Source organism: Hyperolius riggenbachi, chromosome 7 (assembly GCF_040937935.1).
Source record: "Hyperolius riggenbachi isolate aHypRig1 chromosome 7, aHypRig1.pri, whole genome shotgun sequence".
In the NCBI taxonomy this organism is placed as follows: Eukaryota; Metazoa; Chordata; class Amphibia; order Anura; family Hyperoliidae; genus Hyperolius; species Hyperolius riggenbachi.
Window position 1 is genome coordinate 289,933,305 of NC_090652.1, and position 23,775 is coordinate 289,957,079.

The 23,775-nt window shown below is 46.6% G+C and overlaps 1 protein-coding gene across 1 annotated transcript in view; it reads left to right on the forward strand.

Moving 5' to 3' along the window:
• Positions 1-13,127: 13,127 nt before the first annotated feature.
• The window catches only part of LOC137526173 (lactase/phlorizin hydrolase-like), a 65,526-nt gene continuing 54,878 nt past the window's right edge, over positions 13,128-23,775 (forward strand). The window contains exons 1-6 of the mRNA XM_068247392.1: positions 13,128-13,692; positions 14,422-14,597; positions 14,956-15,013; positions 19,244-19,314; positions 20,185-20,265; positions 23,140-23,245. Of these exons, the coding sequence (XP_068103493.1) occupies positions 13,128-13,692; positions 14,422-14,597; positions 14,956-15,013; positions 19,244-19,314; positions 20,185-20,265; positions 23,140-23,245 (1,057 nt within the window). The remainder of the gene's footprint in view (positions 13,693-14,421; positions 14,598-14,955; positions 15,014-19,243; positions 19,315-20,184; positions 20,266-23,139; positions 23,246-23,775) is intronic.

Here is a 23,775-nt window from a genome sequence, read left to right on the forward strand (position 1 = left end):
GGTGGCACCTCTGGCCATCTATACGGGGGGGGGGCACCTCTGGCTACCTATACTTGAGGGGGGTCCTCTTACTACCTATACTGGGGGGGTTCCTCTAATTACTTATACGGGGGGGGGGGGGTTCCTCGAATTACCTATACTGGGGGGCACCTCTGGCTACCTATACTGGGGGGGGGGGTATACTAGAAGGACAACTCTAGCTACCTAATACTGGGGGGGCACACCTGGCTACCTGTTTGTATTGCTGGGCCTGTCTACTTTATACTTTTGGGGGTACTTCTAACTACCTAATACTATTTGAAGGACACATCTGTCTTCCTACCACAGTTAAATGGGAACTCATAGGACCGGTGGCATAGCAATAGGGGGTGCAGAGGTAGCGACCGCATTGGGGTCCTTGGGCTAGAGAGGCCGCATGGGGACCACTCTCATCCACAGTATTAGCCCTTTATTGGTCCTATGCTTGTAATAAATCACTTCTATAGATGCTTTGAATAGCGGTAATCATTAACAAACTGTTCCCCATCCCCTTCTTGCACCTCAGACACTGTGGTTGTCTCTAGCAGGTTTTGGTGCGCTGTATCAATTCTTATGTTTAGCATGCTTGGGGGGCCCCAATGCAAAACTTGCACTGGGGCCCACAGCTTCTTAGCTACGCCACTGCATAGGACTATCTAATGATACTAATTGGGAGGTACTTATGGTTACCTAATATCTTGGCCACCTAGTACTAGGGAAGACATCATACAGGAATTTCTAATAAACCTATCTGGGGAATTCACAGGGCCTTTAACCAGCTGAGCGGTCTGGACGAGCTCAGCTCGTCCAGTACCGCCGGAGCCTGCCGCTCAGGCCCTGCTGGGCCGATTTGGCTCAAATAAAAAGCAGCACACGCAGCCGGCACTTTGCCAGCCGCGTGTGCTGCCTGATCGCCGCTGCAGTGCGGCGATCCGCCGCATGCAGCGGCGAAAGAGGGTCCCCCCAGCCGCCTGAGCCCAGCGTAGCCGGAACAAAAAGTTCCGGCCAGCGCTAAGGGCTGGATCGGAGGCGGCTGACGTCAGGACGTCGGCTGACGTCGATGACGTCACTCCGCTCGTCGCCATGGCGACGAGGTAAGCGAAACAAGGAAGGCTGCTCATTGCGGCCTTCCTTGTTTATTCTGGGCGCCGGAGGCGATCGGAAGATCGCCTCCGGAGCGCCCTCTAGTGGGCTTTCATGCAGCCAACTTTCAGTTGGCTGCATGAAATAGTTTTTTTTTATTAAAAAAAAACCCTCCCGCAGCCTCCCTGGCGATCTTAATAGAACGCCAGGGTGGTTGTAATACTGCTAACTGGCAGGGGCACATCTGCATGCCTAATACTGATAGAAAAAGAAGATGGACCTGTATTACCCCAGGAGCAGACAATGGGCTTGATTCACAAAGCGGTGCTAACCTACTTAGCACGTCTAAAGTCTTTAGACGCGCTAACCAGGGTGCTAAGTAGGTTAGCACCGGATTTCTCAATCAGATCGCGCGCTAACTTTGCGCGCGTAAAGTTTTACGCGCGCAAAGTTTTATGCGCGCTAAGTCCCATAGGCTGTAATGGGCACTTCGCGCGGTGCGCCCTGCGCTCTGTGCAGTACGCGCGTAAAGTTTTACGCGCATAAAGTTTTGCGCACGTAAAGTTTTATGCGCGAAAAGCTTGTTTAGACTTGCTAAGGGGGTTTTCACAGGCGTGCTAACAGTTAGCACCGCTTTGTGAATCAAGCCCCATGTGTAATGTTCTAAATTTTGTACAGGACTGAGCCCCCCTAGCCCCCAGCCCACCCCCCAAGATGGACATGACTATGCACACTTTAGACTGCTAGTGCAATATAAACAAGGGAATATTTGCTTTTTGTTGATTCTGCAGAACTTCCTCTCTGCTCTAAAAGGTATCAGCATAATGACCCGTATGCAATTACATTTTTTATTACATTTATCACCTAGGAAAAATATTTATCTTCTCTTTAAAATAACTTTCAGCATTTTACAATTGAAAATATACCCAAAAGTTAGTGAAAAGGTAATAGCAACATTATTTTGAGTGTTTTCTTGCTTGCTGGTGGTATAAAAGGCATTTTATGGCAAGGTGTGAAAATATCAAAGTAAAAAACTAAGCAGAAAAAGTTAATTGCATATGAGCAGAGAACCTTTACAGAAAAACATTTCCTTGTTACAGCTTAAAGAGCTCCTTCAGAGATTCTGCAGTGTAGTATCTTCCTGGTTTGCTGAGAGCATGGAAAGGGTTAACCTCCTGTGTTTACATATAGCTCTCAACTGAGCAGACTCAACAGAGAGATGACAGCTCAAATTACACTGGCTCATTGCTTGCTGAGAAGGAACGTATTACCCTACCCACATCTGGCATCTGCTGGGTAAGTATATCTGAGAACCAACCAATTCCTCTGTAAAATGTTAACATACAGGGGTTTTTTTAAGCCTTGTACACACATTTTACTAAAGATGGCTGAGGCGGGCGATAATGACAAGCGTGTTTACAGCATCAGCCGACCCCAAACGATCCGCCCGCTGGATCTACTCACCCAATCAACAGTCATCTCATTTGAAGACGCCCTGCTCGCCGCATGACATCGCGTACGTGCCGCTAGGTCGCCCCTCCACCCCCCTACATAGCTGACATGCATCTGTACTGGCCAGACCAGCGATGTCGCCCAAGGGGATCAGGTAGCCATCCCCAATGGGCGGGATCAATGACAGGTGTGTATGCACTTTTACAGAAAACCTCCACAATGACCCAGGAATAGCACACATTGGAGATATGCTATAGCTTTCTGCAACATTTGTCCTGCATCAATCAGATGATGAACGATCAAGGCCCATGATAACCGCTAATCACAGAAGAGGACAGATTTGTTGATTACCAGAATGCAGTAAATACCGAATGTGTCCCTGATAGCCGGGATCAAAGAGCACTGCATCCCCGATAAGATATGCCTGAAGACGGAATGCTATCAGATGACGGAATACAATAATCAGGTGTCAGTCATCTGATGGAACATAATGTACTCCTCAGCCTGGATATTATCACGTCTTAGCTGTGTCATTATAGGCATTACCATCATCATCACCTCCCACTAGTGTCCCAGGAGTAATTCCGATCCTGGCTACAATTCAGGGGTTCTAAATTTCTACAAGTGCCCAATCTGTACACAAACTTTTAATAAATCGATATCACATATCCTTTTTCTTTGAGTTATACAAATTGTTTAGCTATTTAGGGATGGCAGGCACTGGAGCAGGCAAAAATTGTGTATGCGGCAAGCGGTCTAAATGGGTGCCTATGCGGCGCCAGAGTGGAAATTTGGGCGCTGATACATATATATCGGGCATCGCGGGCGCGCAAATGCTATTCTGTGGCACATATTTAAATTTTTTGTGGACTGCACCGCAGCTGCTGGGGGGTGTTTGCAACGTTAGTCAGTCTTTTTCAGTTTGCTGACTGTGATCAGATCACTGTGATTGGCTCACAGTGATCATCTGGTAAGAAGCCAATGAAACTGGCTCCTTACTGTTAGGAGGAAGCTTGGCTGTCACATGACAACCGAGTCTGAGGCAGCGAGGAGAGAACAACTTGGGACCGTGGAAATTGGCAGCGCAGAATTTATGCCGCATGAGAGTTAAGGTGGCCATACACTGGTCGATTTGCCATCAGATTCGACCAACAGATAGATCCCTCTCTAATCGAATCTGATCAGAGAGGGATCGTATGGCCACCTTTACTGCAAACAGATTGTGAATCGATTTCAGCCTGAAACCTGTTCCGGCCGGCGCAAGTCCCCGCTGTCACCGCTGTCTTCTTCTCTGCTCCGGGCTCCAGACCGTTCCCGCAGCTACTGAACTTCCTGTCCAGGGGAAGTTTAAACAGTAGAGGGCGCTCTACTGTTTAAACTTCCTGCTGGGACAGGAAGTTCTGTGTAGCAGCAGCCGGAACCCAGCGCGGAAAGAAGACAGCGGTGACAGCGGGGACTCGCGCCGGCCGGAACAGGTAATGTATATCCGCTGTATTGCGTTGGTCGTCGGGCATTCGAATGCTGCTATCAACGCACTCCCGACCCGCCGGCGAACGAGAAAAATCTTCCGCACGGGCGGATCGACGGGAATCGACGGGAACGATCGATTTCGGATTGAAATCGATCGTTATGTCAGTGGTGTGCGCGGCGATTTCACAGCCGAATCGGCCGATTCGATCACAATGATCGAATCGATCACTGTGATCGAATCGGCCGTATATCGGCGGGAAAATCGTTAGGTGTATGGGCCCCTTTAGAGAGAAGTAAATACGGTGTAAATTCTAACTACCATGGTCCCAAGACGGTTAAAATACAATGGGGCTGTCAGGCTGTATGCCCATATGACTGACATATAATCCAGCCCTAACGCCTGAAAAAGTTCCTGCCCAATACAAACTACAATACCCTGCAGGCAGATGTAGCATACAAACTGGCAGACAGCAATCACCAAACACATCAAAGGCAATGTAGCACAGTATACTGAATATACCTGAGGCCTATAGGCTGAGGCAATCCAGATGAAGACAAGGAGGCAGGAAATGGCTGAAGTATAATCACTAGACAGATACATGGTCAATCAAGCCAGGTTCAGTCCAGGCAGCGTTCATGCGAATCCTTTAACAAGCCGGGTCGGTAACAGATATACAATCAGGACCGCCATCAGAAATTTTGGGGCCCCTCACACATCATGAGGCCTGGGCCCCCCTCCCTGGGCCCACTCACTGGTTGCTTTGCCCGCCCACTAGCCACCCCACACCCTTGTCCGTACGTGAAGTGCGCTGCGGCAAAAATGTGCATGACTCCAACACTGAAGAAAGTGGCATGCCCAGCGTGATGCGGCAAAAAGTGGGCTTGACCATGGCATGTTATAGGTGGAGCCAAATACTAGCAAAATACAGGTAGTCTCCGATTAACAAATGAGATAGGGACTTGTAGGTCTGTTTTTATCCTTTATCCGTTCTCTTTTGTCCCCCTCTTTTCTTCATGGGCCTTTTTTGTCCCCCTCTGTCTCGCCACAATTTGTGCCTTTTTTGTGTCTCTCTGTGTGACCTCATGTTCCTTTCTATGGTCCAGTATAGGTAGCCTGTAGCCAGATATAGGTGGTGTCCCAGTATAGAAAGTCCACTGTGGCGGGCTCAACCATCTGCTCCTCAAGTTCAAGCGCTAATGTCACTCTTCTCCCAGTGCTGGAAGGCAGTGTGCTGATTAGTGAGCCACAGGCCCGCAGCAGCACATGAGGCGCTTCCAGCGTTTTGGGGGGGCAGGGCCCCCAGAAGCCCTGGGCCCCTCACTGCAGTGTCAGTTGTCCCCCCCTGATGGCTGCCCTGTATACAATACAGAAACGTGGTCAGGTTCAAGCCGGGTCGGTAACAGGTAATCCAATCTAGAAGAAGCTTAGTTAAGAGACAGACACAAGTCGGCAGCAAGACAAGCACTTCGTGTGAGTGTAATCTCAGCAACAAGCCCAGCATAGGCTATCACGGGTGATGACAGAGGGCGCTCACCTTTCCTTTATACTAGAACTACCCAATCAGAAAGTAGAGGGATCCAAAGCAACCAATCACCAGAGAGCGTGTCAGTAGAGATGCTGACACGCTATGTGCTCACGTGGTTAATGTTTACATCGGTGGAGTGCGTACTGAGAGCGCATCCGCCGCTTATCCAATGGGAGCTAAACACCATGCGCTCCAGTGACGTCAGAGACAGGCCAAAACCCAGAGGCTTGACCCTCAGCGTGGGTCTTGGCGTTCCGCTGCCATAAGCGGCCACAGGATCTTACAGTACCCCCTCCCTTAGGAGTGGACTCTGGACACTCCAACCTGGGTTTCCCAGGATTTTTCTTATAAAACTCCCTTATTGCTAAATCAGCATGAACCTGTTTAGCAGGAACCCAAGATTTTTCTTCTGGTCCATATCCCTTCCAGTCAATTGGATATTGCAAAGAATTTCTTACAATACGGGAGCCAAGAATTTTCTCTATTTCAAATTCTTGGTGACCATCAACTTCCATGGGTGGAGGGGGTGGGTCCGAAGTCCGGTAATTAGCAGCAGACTTCAACAGTGAAACATGAAAAGAGTTAATCCCCCTAATGGATCTGGGCAATTTAACCCTATAAGTTACTCGGTTGATCTTTTCAATGACTGGATATGGACCAATGAACTTGGGTCCCAGCTTGGCAGACGGCTGGCATAATGGAATGTGATGGGTAGAAACCCAAACTAAATCTTCAGGCCTAAATTCATCCTCAACAGTTTGGTGCTTATCAAAGAACAATTTCTGGGTATTTACAGCATTGCTGATATTTTCCTGTACTTGTTTCCAAATTTGGTCGCACCTCGTGGACCATTCCTCTAACTCAGGAAGATTGGAAATACCAGAAAGTGCATTGAACTTAGGGTTAGAACCATAGATGACCTGAAAAGGAGACATCTTGGTAGAACTGTTAACCTGATTGTTCATAACAAATTTAGCAAATGGTAAAAACTGAACCCAATCTTCCTGGCAATCTAAAACAAAGCACCTCAAATAATGTTCTAATGACCGTGACCGATTCATTCTCTCAGTTTGCCCATTAGACCCAGGATGAAAGAAAATGATAAAGATACTCCCAGTTTTTCACAAAAACCATGCCAAAACTGAGAGACAAATTGCACCCCTCTGTCAGAAACAATGTCTTCAGGAACACCATGAATTCTGAAAATATTTTCCACAAAAATCTGTGTCAATTCCTTCACTGAAGGCAACTTAGGAAGAGGTACAAAGTGTGACATCTTACTAAACCTGTCCACCACTACCCAAATGACAGTTTTACCCTGGGAAACTGGAAGATCGACCATGAAATCTATGGTTTCTCAGGAGTAGAGATGACCCGAACCTCCGATTTTCGTTTCGCGAACCGGGTTCGCAAATTTCCGCAAAAGTTTGGTTCGCACGAACTTTCGCGAACCGCAATAGACTTCAATGGGGAGGCGAACTTTGTAAACTAGAAACATTTATGCTGGCCACAAAAGTGATGGAAAAGATGTTTCAATGGGTCTAACACCTGAAGGGGGGCATGGTGGAGTGAGATAAACGCCAAAATTCCCAGGGAAAAATCTGGATTTGATGCAAAGCAGTGTTTTAAGGGCAGAAATCACATTGAATGCTAAATTGCAGGCATAAAGTGCTTTAAAACATCTTACATGTGTATACATCAATCAGGGAGTGTAATTAGAGTACTGCTTCACACTGACACACCAAACTAACTGTGTAACGCACCGCACACAGCTCACAGGTGTGTGTAGTGACGACCGTGCTGGACTGGTGAGCACCATGGCGAGATTGCTCTTCCTCAGTGATATCAGGTAATGTCTGACTGCCTTATCAACTTTCGATGGTTCTTTCTCTACCATTGTTAAAGCTTACATCTATTTTTTTAAATTACATTTTCTGCTGGCTGTTCAGTACCTGCAACGAGAATCTGTAATGGAGGGCAAGTCTGCCATTGTGAGTGACCACAGGTAATGGCCGGGGAATCGGGGTTCGATTCTGGTCCAGAGTGGGAGCCTGAGAACTGGCTACCACCACCACACATCCAAGTAAGGACCCATTTGCTGTATAAGTAATGTACCTGCCCTGAGCATGCTTTGCAGACCAGGCATCTGTGGTCAGATGGACCCTTGACCCAGCGCTGTGTGCCAGAGATGACACCACTTGCCTTTAACGAGAATCTGTTATGGAGGGCAAGTCTGCCATTCATTCAACTGTGTGAAACTTTCGATGGTACTTTCTCAGTAGCATGGTGACCACGGGTAATGGTCGGGGAATCCTGGTTCGATTCTGGTCCGGAGTGGGAGCCTAAGAAACGCCTACCACCACCACACATCCAAGGAAGGCAGCAGGCACGCTGGGGGCAAAGGAGCAGGAACGGCTACCACCACACATCCAAGGAAGGCAGCCCGAGGTAGTGACCAAAAATAACAATACAGGAGGACTTTCGAGGCCCTGCTGTATATGAGATGATTCAACTTTAAATCCTTTAACGAGAATCTGTTATGGAGGGCAAGTCTGCCATCCATTCAAGTGAAAGGTATGCACTGACTGCCAAGTATAATACAATGTGCAGTCAAAGATGCAGTGAAAGGTATGCAGTGACTGCAAACAGCTGTTTGTGTAGTGACGGCCGTGCTGGACTGGTGCGCACCATGACGAGAGTGCAGGTGATGGCGGCTTTCCAGCCCATATGGTTGCCGGGCTGAGGTAGCTGAATGACAGAACAGTGACTGTCCAGCTGATCAAATTTGGTCTGTCCACAATGAAGCAACAACCTTATTATCTTTGGTGTGCCCCCCCCCCAACACACTCATATAGCCGGCGGTCATTGCTTCATTGTGATACGCAAGACCCTTCACCGCGGCAAGGTAATGATCACGAAGAGGAATTGGAATATGTACATGCCTTTTGTTTTGTTGTTGCAGCTGCAATGCAGCCAGAACAATTAGGCAGGCATGTACACGTACCAGAAAAAGTACTGCTAGCAGCTGCCTTAAAAATTCAGGAATCCACCTGGAGTCCTGGACCCTGTTGGTGGTGGCAGAGAAGGCAGTCAAGTGGCCTGCGGGCAGAGATGCTGTGTGGGGAGTAACTTAGTCTTGGGGCAGGCAGTCACACGGCGTGCAGGCAGAGATGCTGTGTGTGGGGACTGACTTAGGCCTCAATTCACTAAGATCATGCTGGAGATAATAAGGCAAGAGAAAACTTACCTCCACTAGTAAGAGAGTTATCTTATCTCTTCATTCCTTACGTTACCTCTTCTGTAGTTAATTTACCTCCTCTGTAGTTATTTTCACACGCAGTTAATGAACAGCCTTTAACTCTGGATTTATTTTAAGGATTAAAGAGTTAACTTAAAGATAGAAGAGTTAACTTTAGGTTTGCCTGAGGTAAAATGTTTCCTGAATACTACATGCCTTATCACCATGGTAACAACTCTAGAAGAGTTATTAAAGACAGGAGATAAGCTCAGTGAATTGAGGCCTTAGTCTTCGGGCAGGGCTGAGCGTGCTTTGCAGACCAGGCATCCGTGGTCAGATGGACCCTTGACCCAACGCTGCGTGCCAGAGATGTCACTACTTGCCTTTCAGCATCATGGTACAGTGTAGGTATTGCCTTTTTTGAGAAAAAATTGCGGCCTGGTATCTTCCACTGCGGTGTGTGGCTTTGCTTTTGTGTGCTGCTTTTCCTCAGGTGGTCATCCTATTGCAGTTTGTGCTTTGTAATCATGTGCCTTCGTAAGGTAATTGTCCCTACGCGGGTCTTGGTCCTTCCACAGCTCAATTTTCGGTGACAGAGAGTACAGATGGCATTGCTCTCATCTGAGGCAGACACACAAAAACATTTCCACACCGCTGAGCCCTGGGGCGATGGCACTTTGGTGGTGGCGGCCGACTGAGTGCTAAGTGGGGTGCCAGAATCAGAGCAGGAGGAGAAAGATATGTCATGGTTCCGTGCGGAAGCTGAGAAAGATAAGGTGTTCTGTGTTAAAGAGGATCTGTAACCTCAAAAAATCCCCTGGGGGGTACTCACCTCGGGTGGGGGAAGCCTCCGGATCCTAATGAGGCTTCCCACGCCGTCCTCTGTCCCACGGGGGTCTCGCTGCAGCCCTCCGTGCAGCCGTGACGTAATATTTACCTTCCTGGCTCCTGCGCAGGCGCTCTGACGGCTGTCGGCTCCGAACTACACGGAAATACCCGATCGCCGTCGGGTCTGCTTTACTGCGCAGGCGCAAGTTTCTGGCGCCTGCGCAGTAGAGCGGACCCGACTGAGATCGGGTATTTCCGTGTAGTTCGGAGAGGAAAGCAGCCACAGCGCCCCCGCTGGAGCCAGCAAAGGTAAATATTGAAATTACAGTCGGGCCTGTCGCCGGCTGTTCAGAGGGCTGCAGCGAGACCCCCGTGGGACAGAGGACGGCGTGGGAAGCCTCATTAGGATCCGGAGGCTTCCCCCACCCGAGGTGAGTACCCCCCAGGGGATCTTTTTCATGTTACAGAGTCTCTTTAAGTAGTCAACTATGTCCTAACAATATTGGGGGTTGATGGCACGTGCCTACTTCTGAACACTGTATTTTGGTCGCGGGCGACACGAAATCACGACAGCACGACCTCGAACAGACCTGTGTCATGTGTATGCTCGGTGTGTATTCGACCCCACAAGTGGGGCTTGCACTCTTTTGCAGGTGGGCACTAGTCTGTTTTTAAGTAGCGCTGCTCATTTCCTTGCTATGTACTAATTTAATTCGTTTTTGGTCAGCTGCTCCCACTTAACAGCCATGCTTTTGGTGTATATGCAGAGCTTCTGTTTGGGTTCAAGGTGCGTTTGTAGTTCCTGGGGGGGCTCAGCGCATCTCTGATTGGAGGCCATTCGGAGGCAGCCTGGTGTTGCGCTGATCCACCTTTTGCGCAATGTCCTAACAACATTGGGGGTTGATGGCACGTGCCTTCTTCTGAACACTGTATTTTGGTCGCGGGCGACACAAAATCACGACAGCGCGACCTCGAACAGACCTGCCATGTGGCCTGCCTCTGCCTTTTGTTTTGTCCATATTGGGGGGGATGAAGTGAAAGGTATGCACTGACTTGACTAATACAATGTGCAGTCACACAGGTGCAGTTAACAGGTATGCACGGAGTGGTATATCACACTGTGTGCACTCACGTAGGTAGGTGGGTGCACTGAACACAACAGGTAGGTATATGCAGTAATGAGTATATTACAATGTGCACCTGTCACACACAGACAGGTACCGGACAGGCACAGTGACACTGCATGCGCTCACGTAGGTAGGTGGGTGCACTGACTGAAGTGAACAACAGGTAGGTATATGCAGTGATGGGTATTACAATGTGCACCTGTCACACACAGACAGGTACCAGACAGGCACAGTGACACTGCGTGCACTCACCAGAGAGCGTGTCAGCAGAGAATGAGTCATTGCGACGAAACGCGTAGGGCGGAGCCAGGCAGCACGATGACATTCCGGAAGTGCAGGCGAACCAAGTGAGGACTGAGCACCCTGTATCCGCAGCCAAGAGTTGCTTTGATGTCCGGTGTACTTGGATAGTCTTTTATCGTTTTTAAATAAAGAGGTTTTAAGTGGAGACTGGTCTGAGGAGCGTGGATTATTGCAGATTTCGGCGTGCAAAGTTACAAGCTGCTATCCGGTGAGTGGATTCACATGGGGGGAAACCTCTTTCTAGTCCCAGTGGTGAAGGTACATCCCCCTGGAGTGCAGCACGAGGTGGAAATTGAAATTTTGTCCAAACAGTGCTGAGCACTATGTGCGCTCTTTTCATTCTGTTTTCACTATAGGGGTCATATCTCTGCTGGAGAATAGGACTAAGTATGTGCAGCAAGTGACTTGTGGAATTGTATATTGATTGGAGTGAGGTGACTCTGAAACCAGCTGCGATCCCCTATTGAGTATTTATTTTGATTCTGTGGAGCGCAGTTTAATTTATCATATTGTGGGTTAGCAGTTCAATGTTTAAGCAGAACACCACTGTTTTTGGAGCTTTCTTTTGAGGTAGGCTGCATACAGAAACTCCTCATTATACAGCAAACCTTATCTCCTGCGATAGTGGTCCTTTAACTACTTACTGCACCAGGTGCGCGCTACCGTTACCGCCGGTTAGCAAACACAAATGGGCAAATTAATCTAAGTCCCTGATTTAATGAATGCCGGCGTCATTGTATCTTCCTGTTGTTACTGTGCAGTGTGCATGCATTACTTCCGATTCATGTCCTTACATACATGAATCGGAAATAATGACTAAAACTACATCAAAAAACATTTTATTCAATAAAAATACCTACATTTACATCTAAAATTAACTATTTCCCTCCCACACTCCCCCATAGTACCCAAACATATATATATATATATATATATATATATATATATATATATATATATATATATATACATAAAAAAATACAGAAATAGTTGCCTTAGGAACTGAACTTTTTAATAGGTATGTGAAGAGGGTATATAATTGTGATTTTTTAAATTTGTGGGCTTACAATTAGTGATGGACGCAAAACTGAAAAAATGCACCTTTATTTCCAAATAAAATATTGGCGCCATACATTGTACTAGGGAAATATTTTAAACGTTGCAATAACCAGATCAAATGGGCAAATAAAATGTGTGGATTTTATCTACAGTAGAATGGGAGGAGCGCTGACAGGTGAAATTGGCTCTGGTCCTAAAGGGGTAAAAACCCTTAGTGGTGAAGTAAGCATAGGATCCATTCAGAGATGTGCCAATGTGTCCGTTCTGTTCATTGTCTGTTGTGTTCATTGGAGTGACAGAATTCCAGTCCTGGATGACTTTTCTGGATACTGGACAGAACTAGAACATGACATAGATAGCAATGCTATGTATGATACATATCTGTTAACGGGCACAATGGATCCATTGAACACAATCTAATACTTTCTTGCCTCTTTTTTTTTAGCAGGTCAGAGGAAATAAAAATTCTAGATTCACGTGTGTTGGGGTTTGCTCTTGTCTAAACAATTCACTTTACTCCTTATCATCTGAGTCTGATAAATTATTGGGTAATAATCAAGTTGCGTGTAGAGCTTTGTAAACAAGTTGTGGAGAACTGGAGAGGGTTCAGAACACTCCCAGTTTGTTAAGCCAAGTTTTGGTGAGATAGCGAAATCATAATTTGGAGGCATATAAAACAATCATTTTTTTTTACCTCTGTATTTCATTTCCACTGGCATTCTTACTATTTACTAGACCTTAGAATTGTTCAGCATTAATGGGTAATTGTTCTGGTTAAAAAAATCATTCTTGAAACTTCATAACCTAGACTGAACTTGTCTTATCGAAATGGTTTCTATTTCTGTTTTCTTGGGTTGAGGAAAATCATTGTTTCTCAACTTTGCAGCTGCCACTTTATCTCTCTGAATATAGCCCTTCTACATGTTATCTACTCTGGAGATAAGATGTTTAGTGTCAACTGAATGGCTTGTATCTTCACATAAATATTTTTACTGATCCATGGTTAGACACAGACTCTCCAGAATGGGTCCAGCCTGGAGAGGGCTCCTCCTGGTCCTGCTCTGGTCCTTGTGTCATGGAAGCTTCTCTACAGCTGATAAAGACTTGATTGCATTAGCTGGACCTCTCAGAAGTAGCAGAGGTGGACTTTCTAATGAAGCATGGACAGATGATATACTTGGGTGCCGTTATAATGACCTACATGAACTGAAGGAGGAGATTCCAGTTCTACAGAAGAATGGGGTCACTCACTATAAGATACTACTAGAATGGACTTCTATGTTTAAGGATGATGCACAACTAGAGTGTTACAGGAGGCTACTGGACATCCTGGTAAATTCTGGCATCAAGCCTGTTGGTGTAATATACAGAGGAGACTTTACTGATCTTCCACAATTCACTGGAGTTAGCCCAGTTGAGCTGTATACATTATACGCCGAGTTTGTCTTCCGTGCATTTGGGGATCTGGTCCACACCTGGATCACCTTTGAAGTTCTTCAAGAGAAAACAAACCCACAGTCTCTGCAGATTGTGCTAGAAGCTCATGAGAAGGTTTCAAACTTATACCACAGCTCGTATTCTACAGCAGGTGAGAGTTGCAATCAGTGTTAATAATTATTAATTCAATCAATCATTCTCATGGTATAAATCTGCTATCAGTTCCTTTATTTAAAAAATGATATCTCAGAATCTCATCTTACAGTATATGCATAATTGAACTACAGTCCTATACACATAAGATGGGGAGGACAGATGCTGAACTAAACTTCATGACTACAAGGACTGACATATTTCGTGGTTAATGACATGCCTTAAGTGTAAAGAGGCCAGAATGCCTCACGTCTGCACAAAAGCGTGGAGTCGCTTGGGCCCGGAAGAAAAGGCCTAGCCCAAGTGGCTCTGTGCTACTGCATAGGCGCGAGGCATCTAGCGCAGTGTGGCCACGCTCATTTATGGAAGGAAGCACGGCCGTGCACACCTCTTCAACAAAGGCTTGTAGAAGAGGTTCAGGGGTCCCAGCACTGGATCGTTGGAGGCTAGGGGGACAGGAGACGCTTCTGGATTCCCTCTACTGAGGTAAGTACCTCAATTGGGAACTTTTTTTGTGATACTGGCTGGCTGCTGCTGCTGCTGCTGGCTGGCTGTGGTGCTAACTGGCTGTGATGCTGGCAGGTGGTGATGATGGGCTGGCTGCTGGTGATGCTGGGCTGGCTGCTGGTGATGCTGGGCTGGCTGGCCTGGCTGCTTGTGATGCTGGGCTGGCTGGCCTGGCTGTTGGTGATGCTAGGCTGGCTGTGATGCTGGCTGACCTGTCTAGTGGTGATGCTGAGCTGGTGGGCCTGGCTGATAGTGATGATGGGCTGGCTTGTGGTGATGCTGGGCTGGTTGGTGGTGATGCTGGGCTGGCTGGCCTCGCTGGTGGTGATCCTGGGCTGGCTGCTGGTTATGCTGGGCTGGCTGGCCTGGCTGCTGGTGATGCTGGGCTGGCTGCTGGTAATGCTGGGCTGGTTGGCCTTGCTGCCCTGGCTTCTGGTGATGCTGGGCTTGCTGCTGGTGATGCTGGGATGGCTGGCCTGGCTGCTGGTGATGCTGGGCTGGCTGGTGCTGATGCTGGGCTGGCTTGTGTTGATGTTGAGCTGGCTTGCTTAATGACCTGGTGATGCTGTGCTGTGACCAACTGATACTATTTAGTGACCAACTGACCTGATGATGCTATGCTGGATGACTTGCTTTGCTGCCGGATGGCTAATGGCTACCAACTTCTGGACTAGTTCTTGCTTAAAAGAAACCTAAGACTTTCAAACTACAAACATTTATACTCACCATGGGTAGTTCCTCCAGACCACTGTAGACCCAATGGAGCGGCCCAAGAAGATGGCAAGCCTGCAGGGGGCTAGAGGAAGCCCATGGTAACTATAAATGCTTGTACACTTTAAAGTAGCGTGGAGTGGTTAGGTAGAAATAGGTTCGGGGCACTTCTGCTGGGTACACCAGAGAGGACATCCGAGGCATCCCAAAACCATATTCATGGCATGGGCCACAGATATAAGACACTAACTACGCACCTGTAACTGTCAAACAGAGCTAGGACTCCTAGTTCACCAAGAATCCAGGTTTAACATTTTCTCTTCGCTCAAAAATAATTTAATAAAATAATATTTAAAGGAGTACTGTAGGGGGCCCTTAGGGAAAAAGAGTTGAACTTACCTGGAGCTTCTAATGGCCAGCCGCAGACTTCCTGTGCCCGCGCAGCCACTCACCGATATTCTGGTCCCTGCCGCCTGTTACTTCCGCCTTACTGCACTTGCGCAGCCTTCTCTTCACTCCCCCTGATGTCCCACGGGAGCGTCCTCACACATAGATACCTAAAAAATATGATATCTTCAGTAGAAATTTAATTTCAATTTTGCCAGTCATGTTCTCACTGAAATTTGCATTTTCACCTGACTTGATATTTTCACAAAAATATACTGGATTTCTGCAAGATACACTTTTTTTTGGCTAAAATGAGAACATTTTTAAAAATGTTTTCTCATGCCCATTGACTTCAATACATTTAGTGAACATGTTTCATATACGTTTGCGAATATTATCATCTGTGTGAAAATGTGTTTTATTATGCCCATTGACTTCAATTAATTTACTGTAAATATATTGTATATTTTTGCACATTCTCACCTGTGCGAAAATGTGTTTTCTCATTTGTCAAAAGTAAGTTTCTTTTGCTCGCCATCTTTTTGCAAACATTCTCATCTGTTTTTGCAAAACAACTGGCCACATTCACTCATCACTGTTCTGCAGGCTTTCTAACATCAACAAACAACAACAAATAACATTTGTAAAGAGCTTTTCTCCTATAGGACTCAAAGCACACAAGGATTGGCTCAGACCAGTAATTGGTTAATTGATAAATGTTGGCACAGAGGAAGAATTCTCCGCAAATGCAGTGTCGGACTGGGAAGTGGAGTAACCTGAGAAATCCACTTGCTGGCCAAGCAGGGGTAATCATGTATTGCTGCTCACAGTGAAGACTTGCTGCAGGTTTCTATTGGGAGCGATAACACAGGGTTACTGCTGCTTGGCCAGCAGGTGGATTCCCTCAGTTTTTCCACCTCCCAGTCCGACACTGCGCAAACGCCAGGCTAAACAGGTGGCTTTTCAGCGTGGATTTGAATAACTCCAGGGATGAAGCTGTCTTTACTGTGTGTGGTAAGGAAGTCCAAAGGGTAGGGGCAGCATGACAGAAAGCTCTGGCTCCAAAGGTTTTGAGGTGCACTCTGGGAGTGACCAAGTTTATGGATCCTGTTGATCTGAGGTTGTGAGGGGTGTGGTGCAGTTTCAGCAAGTCCTTTATGTATCCAGGGCCCAGATTGTGTAGGGATTTGAATGTCAGCAGTCCACTCTTGAAGAGTAGTCTCCATTTTACATGTAGCCAGACATCTCATATATTATAAGCTTATGCATGTAACATTTAGTTTTGTACAGTTTTGATGCCGTTCTGTATCATGCCTGAAGCAGAAATAAATGTAGGTTTTAAAAACTAGCCAGAAAGCTATTTAGTTAGTCATTACATTCATTACCCAAATTAACTTTTGCTATATAAACGTTTGTTATAGTGACAAAAATCCTGTTTGTGAGATTGTACAAGAGTTGTACAATCAGACTGAAAAATGTTCGCTTGATGATGAGGATGATAAATAGTGTGTAAAGGTGGCCATAACCTATTGCCATCCAATGTGACAAACCTATCAATCGCTCTCTGATCCAAATCTGTTCACAGGGGTATCGAAACCCTCCATACATTGCACACGGATTTTCAATCGATTTCACTATGAAATCTATTTAAAATGTATTGAACTGCAGCATTGCACTGTTTGATACTGTGCAACTTTACAGGGCGCCAATTTACCGTTGCACCCGATTGGTTAAAATGTACCACCAGATTGTAATTTTGATAATTTTTATGAAACATCCACTAGGGGGCAGTAACATTAGCATGCTTGTACCATAACACCAGCCATCTCCCCGCCCAGTGGGAGTACATGGCGTCCTGGCGCCCAGGATTTTTGGGGCAGGGTAAGCCAAATGACTGCTCATCCTGCTACCGCACAAATTCGGGTGGGGGTTAAATACTATCCCCCCTCCGAGTCATCGCAACCGCCGAAAAGCAGGCGCCGAAAAGCCCTTCTTCTTCCAGGTGGACTGCACTCCACAAAAAGGAAGACCTATATGACATGGTGATTAGAAATCTCCTTTAACATATATAAGTGTAGACTGAGTCTCCTTTCAACAATTTTTTTTTGCCGCTATATTTTGATTACACCTAATAACATCTGAGGATTTAAACTTTGCACCGAGATAAGTGCTGTTTGTGCAAATCAGTATCAATAACTGATAAAGCCAAATTTCTGTGAGATAAAAAAACTTGTTGTAAATCTCCGATGAGCGTTATGATTAACTCAGCTGGCGTCACTCGTGCCTGACGATGCCACAAGCGAAACATGATGGTCGCCAATGTCAGTCCAATAAGCTTGTATTGTATGTATGTGTATATAAGCAAGAGAAATGTAATAAAAAATATCATAAAAAAAAATAAAATATTTATATACAAAGTCATTTTGCCATATTTGTTCAGCTGTTTTGTTAAACAAATATTTTTGTGAAATAAACCTGATAAATGTATGCCTTATATACAGTACTAGAAATGAGCCATTACATTTTTAAAGTTAAATATTGCTGTAAATTGGACCGCTTTCGCTTACCAAAATTTTTAGTAGAATAATTTGCTTTAAAGGGAATCTGTACTGTCCGATTTGTACAATAAAAAACATACCAATCGAGATCTGTGATCTCTCATCTTACTACAATTTTTGATTACATAGTGAATTATCTGCACTCCAGTCAGAGATTCTCACAGTTTCTCAGCATGTGACAGGCAGTTCCCTCAGCCTCAGGAATAAACAAAGCACACAGAGCCAAGAGGGGGCGTGCAGGGGGCGTGCATAACTTCTTCCTATCACAGCAGAGGCAGCCCATTCCTCCCTGGGACGACAAAGCTTTACATAGAAAAGAAGATTAGTTATATTACAGAGACAGTGCAACATAGTTATATTACAGAGACAGTGCAACTAGAAAAGGCTACAGTAATCCAGACCAAATTGGAACAGGTATAGGAACTTAAAGGATAGAAGAAATAAGGCTGAAAATTTTGTTACAGAGTCTCTTTAAAATTTGCCTTTTACAGTTTCTCGAATTCGTTGGCAGATTTCAGGAGGAAATTAGAGGAAATTGTCAAGTGACTGCCTGAGGCGTTACCGCTCACCCCTATACAGTGCGCCCTTTGCCATATCTTTCTAAACATTTAAAGAAACAGACGTATTATTATTTAGTATTTATATCAATGGTGTAGCTAAGGAGCTGTGGGCCCCAGTGCAAGTTTTACATTGGGCCCCCCAAGCATTCTAGCACACCAAAACCTGCCAATGGCAACCACAGAGGTCAGAGGTGCTAGCGGGTGATGGGGAACAGTTTGTTAATGACCATTACTATTCAAAGCATTTATATACGGTAAGTGATTATTACTAGTACAGGACCAATAAAAAGCTAACACTCCAGTTGAGGGAGGTCCCCTCTGGGGGCCCTCTGAGTCAAGGGCCTCGGTGCGGTCACAACCTCTGCACCCCCTTTTGCTATGCCACTGATTTATATAGAGCTGACGTCTTCCGCAGTGATGTACAGAGTATATTGTCTTGTCACTACATCTTCGTAGTCTAGGGACAATTTTTTTAGGGGAGGCCAATTAATTTATCTGTATATTTTTGGGATGTGGGAGGAAGCTAGAGTGCCTGGAGGAAACCCACGCAGACACAGAGAGGACATACAAACCCCATGCAGATAGTGTTCTGGCTGGGATTCAAGCCGTGGACCCAGCGCTGCAAGGCGAGAGTGCTATCCACTATGTCACCGTGCTGCCTGAGCTGTACTATTAGAGTTATGCAGACTGGAAGTTGTTGCTTTCATCTGAGCACTTGGTCTTTGGCCTCTGCGGTGTGCAATGTGGAGTTGCTTGGCATAATTAATTATTATTTCCAACATCTACAACATGCGTTAATGATAGACGATTGTGTTTGTTTTGCCAGATGGAAAGCTGTCTGTTGCTCTGCACCCGGCAGACCTGGAGGCCTCTCAGTCAATAAATCCTCATATCCTGGTGAGTCGTTCCTGCTTTCCTGTTCCATGCATCCCTGGGCCTAGAAAACTGCTTTCCCAATAGGTTTAAAGTGGACCTAAACTCCTGCAAAGGACAGAAGGAACACAGAGAGACATGCACCCTGTATATATTTAGAGAGTTTAGCCTTTCTAATTCCCCTTCATCTGTGACTTATTACAAGTTGTAATTTGATCCCTCAGCTATGTCAGCTGACTGCCACGGCAAAGCAGCTAATTTGAAATCACAGGATGTTCACAATATGTCTGCTTCCAAGAAAGTAGACTCAGTGCAGATTTATTGCAGGATGTTTCAGCTGTAACAAAGAAATGTTTTTCTTTAAAGGTTATTGTGCTGTTGCTTATCTTTTAGAGCAAAGAGGAAGTTCTGAGTTCAGGTCCGCTTCAAAGGGTTTAATGCCTGTGTGGCTCTCATCTGAATTGATATTATGTTGGCCCAATCTGTTAAGGTGCCCATACACCTTTATATTGCCACCCAATGTGGCAAACAAATCAATCCTTCTGAATCTGATCATAGAGGGATCATATACATACACGGCACAAGATTTTCAATTCACCTCGGAATCTACTGAAAATCTATCAAACTGCAGAGTTTCACTGTTTGATAGAGTGCAACGCTATGGGCCGATCTTTTGCCACTCCCCTACGTGTTTAATCAGTTAAGATTTACCATCCATTCTGACTGTAATTTCGATCGATCCACTGATCACACTGATCCCCATCGATCCCCATGCCCTGATCACACTGATCACATGCTTTTCCATGACTTCTTGTACACACAATCAGTTGTAATACAGTCTAGTAGGGTGTTTTCAGTGCTGCAGACACTGACCCTCTGTTTATTTTCTTCCAGGAGTCGGTGGATTTCCTTGCATTGATTGTGGAATATAACTGTCAGAATCCTGAAGACCTGCAGAAGTGGAAATCACATTTGGTGAGCAGTGTGATAGGCTGTCTGTCACTTCCTGATACTCCAGACTTAAAGACATAGAAAAGTACTGTATCTTTACCAACTGATTAGTAAACCCTTGCGGCCTATTTGCTCAAACAGCCAAGTAGCACCATTCTGTGCTGCTGCTCTCCATAATGCTTTCCGGCACGGGGTGTCCTATTCCATTTCGCTATGGTGTTCTTTGTGCGCCACACTCGCTCACCGGGTGTTAAACACCCTAGCTACGCCTGCATGTGCGCACACCACAACTACCGCCTACAATGCAAACGCTACCCTGATGCATGCAACATGAATTGCACCTCCGCCCAAAGCCTACCAAAGCCTGCATGTGCGCACACCACAAACACCGCCTACAATGCGAACACCACCCCGCTGCCTACAACGTGAATGCCACCTCCGCCCGAAGCCTACCAAAGCCTGCATGTGCGCACCACAAACGCCGCCTACAATGCAAACACCACCCCGCTGCCTACAACGTGAATGCCACCTCCGCCCGAAGCCTACCAAAGTCTGCATGTGCGCACACCACAAACGCCGCCTACAATGCAAACACCACCCCGCTGCCTACAACGTGAATGCCACCTCCGCCCGAAGCCTACCAAAGCCTGCATGTGCGCACACCACAACTACCGCCTACAATGCAAACACCACCCCACTGCCTACAACGTGAATGCCACCTCCGCCCAAAGCCTACCAAAGCCTGCATGTGCGCACCACAAACACCGCCTACAATGCGAACACCACCCCACTGCCTACAACGTGAATGCCACCTCCGCCCAAAGCCTACCAAAGTCTGCATGTGCGCACACCACAACTACCGCCTATAATGCAAACACCACCCCACTGCCTACAACGTGAATGCCACCTCCGCCCGAAGCCTACCAAAGCCTGCATGTGCGCACACCACAAATACCGCCTACAATGCAAACACCACCCCACTGCCTACAACGTGAATGCCACCTCCGCCCGAAGCCTACCAAAGCCTGCATGTGCGCACACCACAAACACCGCCTACTATGCGAACACCACCCCGCTGCCTACAGCGTGAATGCCACCTCCGCCCGAAGCCTACCAAAGCCTGCATGCGCGCGCCACAACTACCGCCTACAATGCGAACACCACCCCGCTGCCTACAGCATGAATGTCACCTCCGCCCGAAGCCTACCAAAGCCTGCATGTGCGCACACCACAAACACCGCCTACTATGCGAACACCACCCCGCTGCCTACAGCGTGAATGCCACCTCCGCCCGAAGCCTACCAAAGCCTGCATGCGCGCACCACAACTACCGCCTACAATGCGAACACCACCCCGCTGCCTACAGCATGAATGCCACCTCCGCCCGAAGCCTACCAAAGCCTGCATGCGCGCACCACAAACACCGCCTACAATGCAAATGCTACCCTGCTGCCTACAACGTGAATGCCACCTCCGCTCGAAGCCTACCAATGCCTGCACGTGCGCACACCAAAGCCTGCGTGGATACACCACAACCACCGCAGTGCGTCTGTGCATAATTACATCTTTGTTTAGTACAAGATACATGTTTTGGTATCACTATCATCTTGTCTACACTATTGCTTGTAATGGCATGGGCAGAGCAGGATTATCCACCAACCTAGGCAGGTGCTTGGGGCCTAGTGGGTAACAAGGGGCCCGCCAGCCACCTTCTCTGACCTCTCTCCACTTCAGCTTACTAAAAGGACCACAAGGGGGGCCCAAATCTACTACTTTGCCTAGGGCCCCATTACATCGTAATTCATCTCTAGGCATGGGCAATGGATATGTGGAATACATATGTCTAGAATGTGTGCTCCAGTAGAGTCCTGGTTATCCCGAACATCAGTCTCAACCAACCAGCACAAATCGCCTGCAGTACTCACAGTGGTGAAGACCAACTTCTTAGGCTGTGTGTGGACTGTGCTGAAAGACTGGGATCCACAGCATCCCAAAGGATAATATACTTTCAATTACTTTACTTTTATATTTAACCACTTAACGACCGCCTAACGTTGATAGGAGAGGGCAGGTCGTAAGTGGATTTACATGGAACCGGCCGTTCCATGTCAGTTCATGGAGGGTGTCTCCGTGAACTGCCTGTGAGCCTCCGATCGCGGCTCGCAGGGGAAATGTAAACACGCGGGGAAGAAATCCCCGCTGTTTACATCATACGGCGCTGCTGCGCAGCAGCGCCGTAGCGCCGTAAAGGAGATCGGCGATCTCCGGCCTCTGATTGGCCGGGGATCGCCGGCATCTGATAGGCTGAAGCCTATCAGAGGCGGCGCAGGACGGATCGCCGTCCTGTGCCGCCCAGGGGAAGGAGGGGAGGGAGGGAAACAGAGGGAGGACGAAAAACGCTGCGGAGGGGGGCTTTGAGGAGCCCCCCCCCCCCGCTAGACCCAAATAACCGGCGGCGATCAGACCCCCCCAGCAGGACATCCCCCTAGTGGGGAAAAAAAGGGGGGGGGAATCTAAACGCCCTGGCTCAATCCAGATCTGTGCTGTGGGCTGGAGAGCCCACGCAGCACATATAATAGAAAACACCCCTGGTCCTTAAGTGGTTAATAGAGTTCATGGTATGCATATAGATTGGGGTATAGAACTGTATTAGCCAGGGTTTTTATTAACATCAAGTCTCAAGCAATCAGAAAGCACTTATCTGGCATCAGCTGATCCCCATCAGTGCCAGATAACTGGGACTATACTACTGTATTAATAAATGAATAGTCAGATACATTGGAAAGAAGATTTATGGGCAGCTTGCTTCTCTCCTAATCCTGGATGAAAGGTCACCATGGCTTTGTCTCAAAGACTCCAAATAGTTGCATTTTTTAATTATTCACCTATTTTTCCCAGAGCATCGAGACAGATCTGCCGATCCTGGTTTTCACCCTGTCAGTCAGTGGCTGCCGCAACCTGGAAGAGGACAAAACGTATCTCCCGGCCATAAAAGTTGCAGAAGGTAATGATACCTGTTAATCTCCTTACTCTGTGAATCATCAAATAAGTTTCACTGAACTCTCAGAAAATAATTGTTACTGTGTTAATCTCTTTCTCTAGTTAGCTTCAGACTTTTTACTGAGATTGGTGAGTCTGTTAGCTGACTACAGAGAGCATGTACAGTTTATCTGAATACAAAACAAATAGTAATTACAAATGTTATTCCTATTCTTTCCTATTGAATCCTCAATCCAAGATTTTTGAGTTTATAGACATTTATGAACACAAAGCTGTATCACTGCACAGGACCACTAGAAGGCATCTCATAACCATTCCTTTAGGCATATCTGGTCTGGAGAACTAATACTAATTTAACTTTTACCAATAGCAGCATAACTACCCTCCACTGATCAGCTGTTTTTAAAGAGGAACTGTCGCAAAAATCTTAAAATTTAAAACACATACAAATAAGAAGTTCACTTCTTCCAGAGTAAAATGAGCCATAAATTACTTTTCTCCTATGTTGCTGTCACTTACAGTAAGTATTAGAAA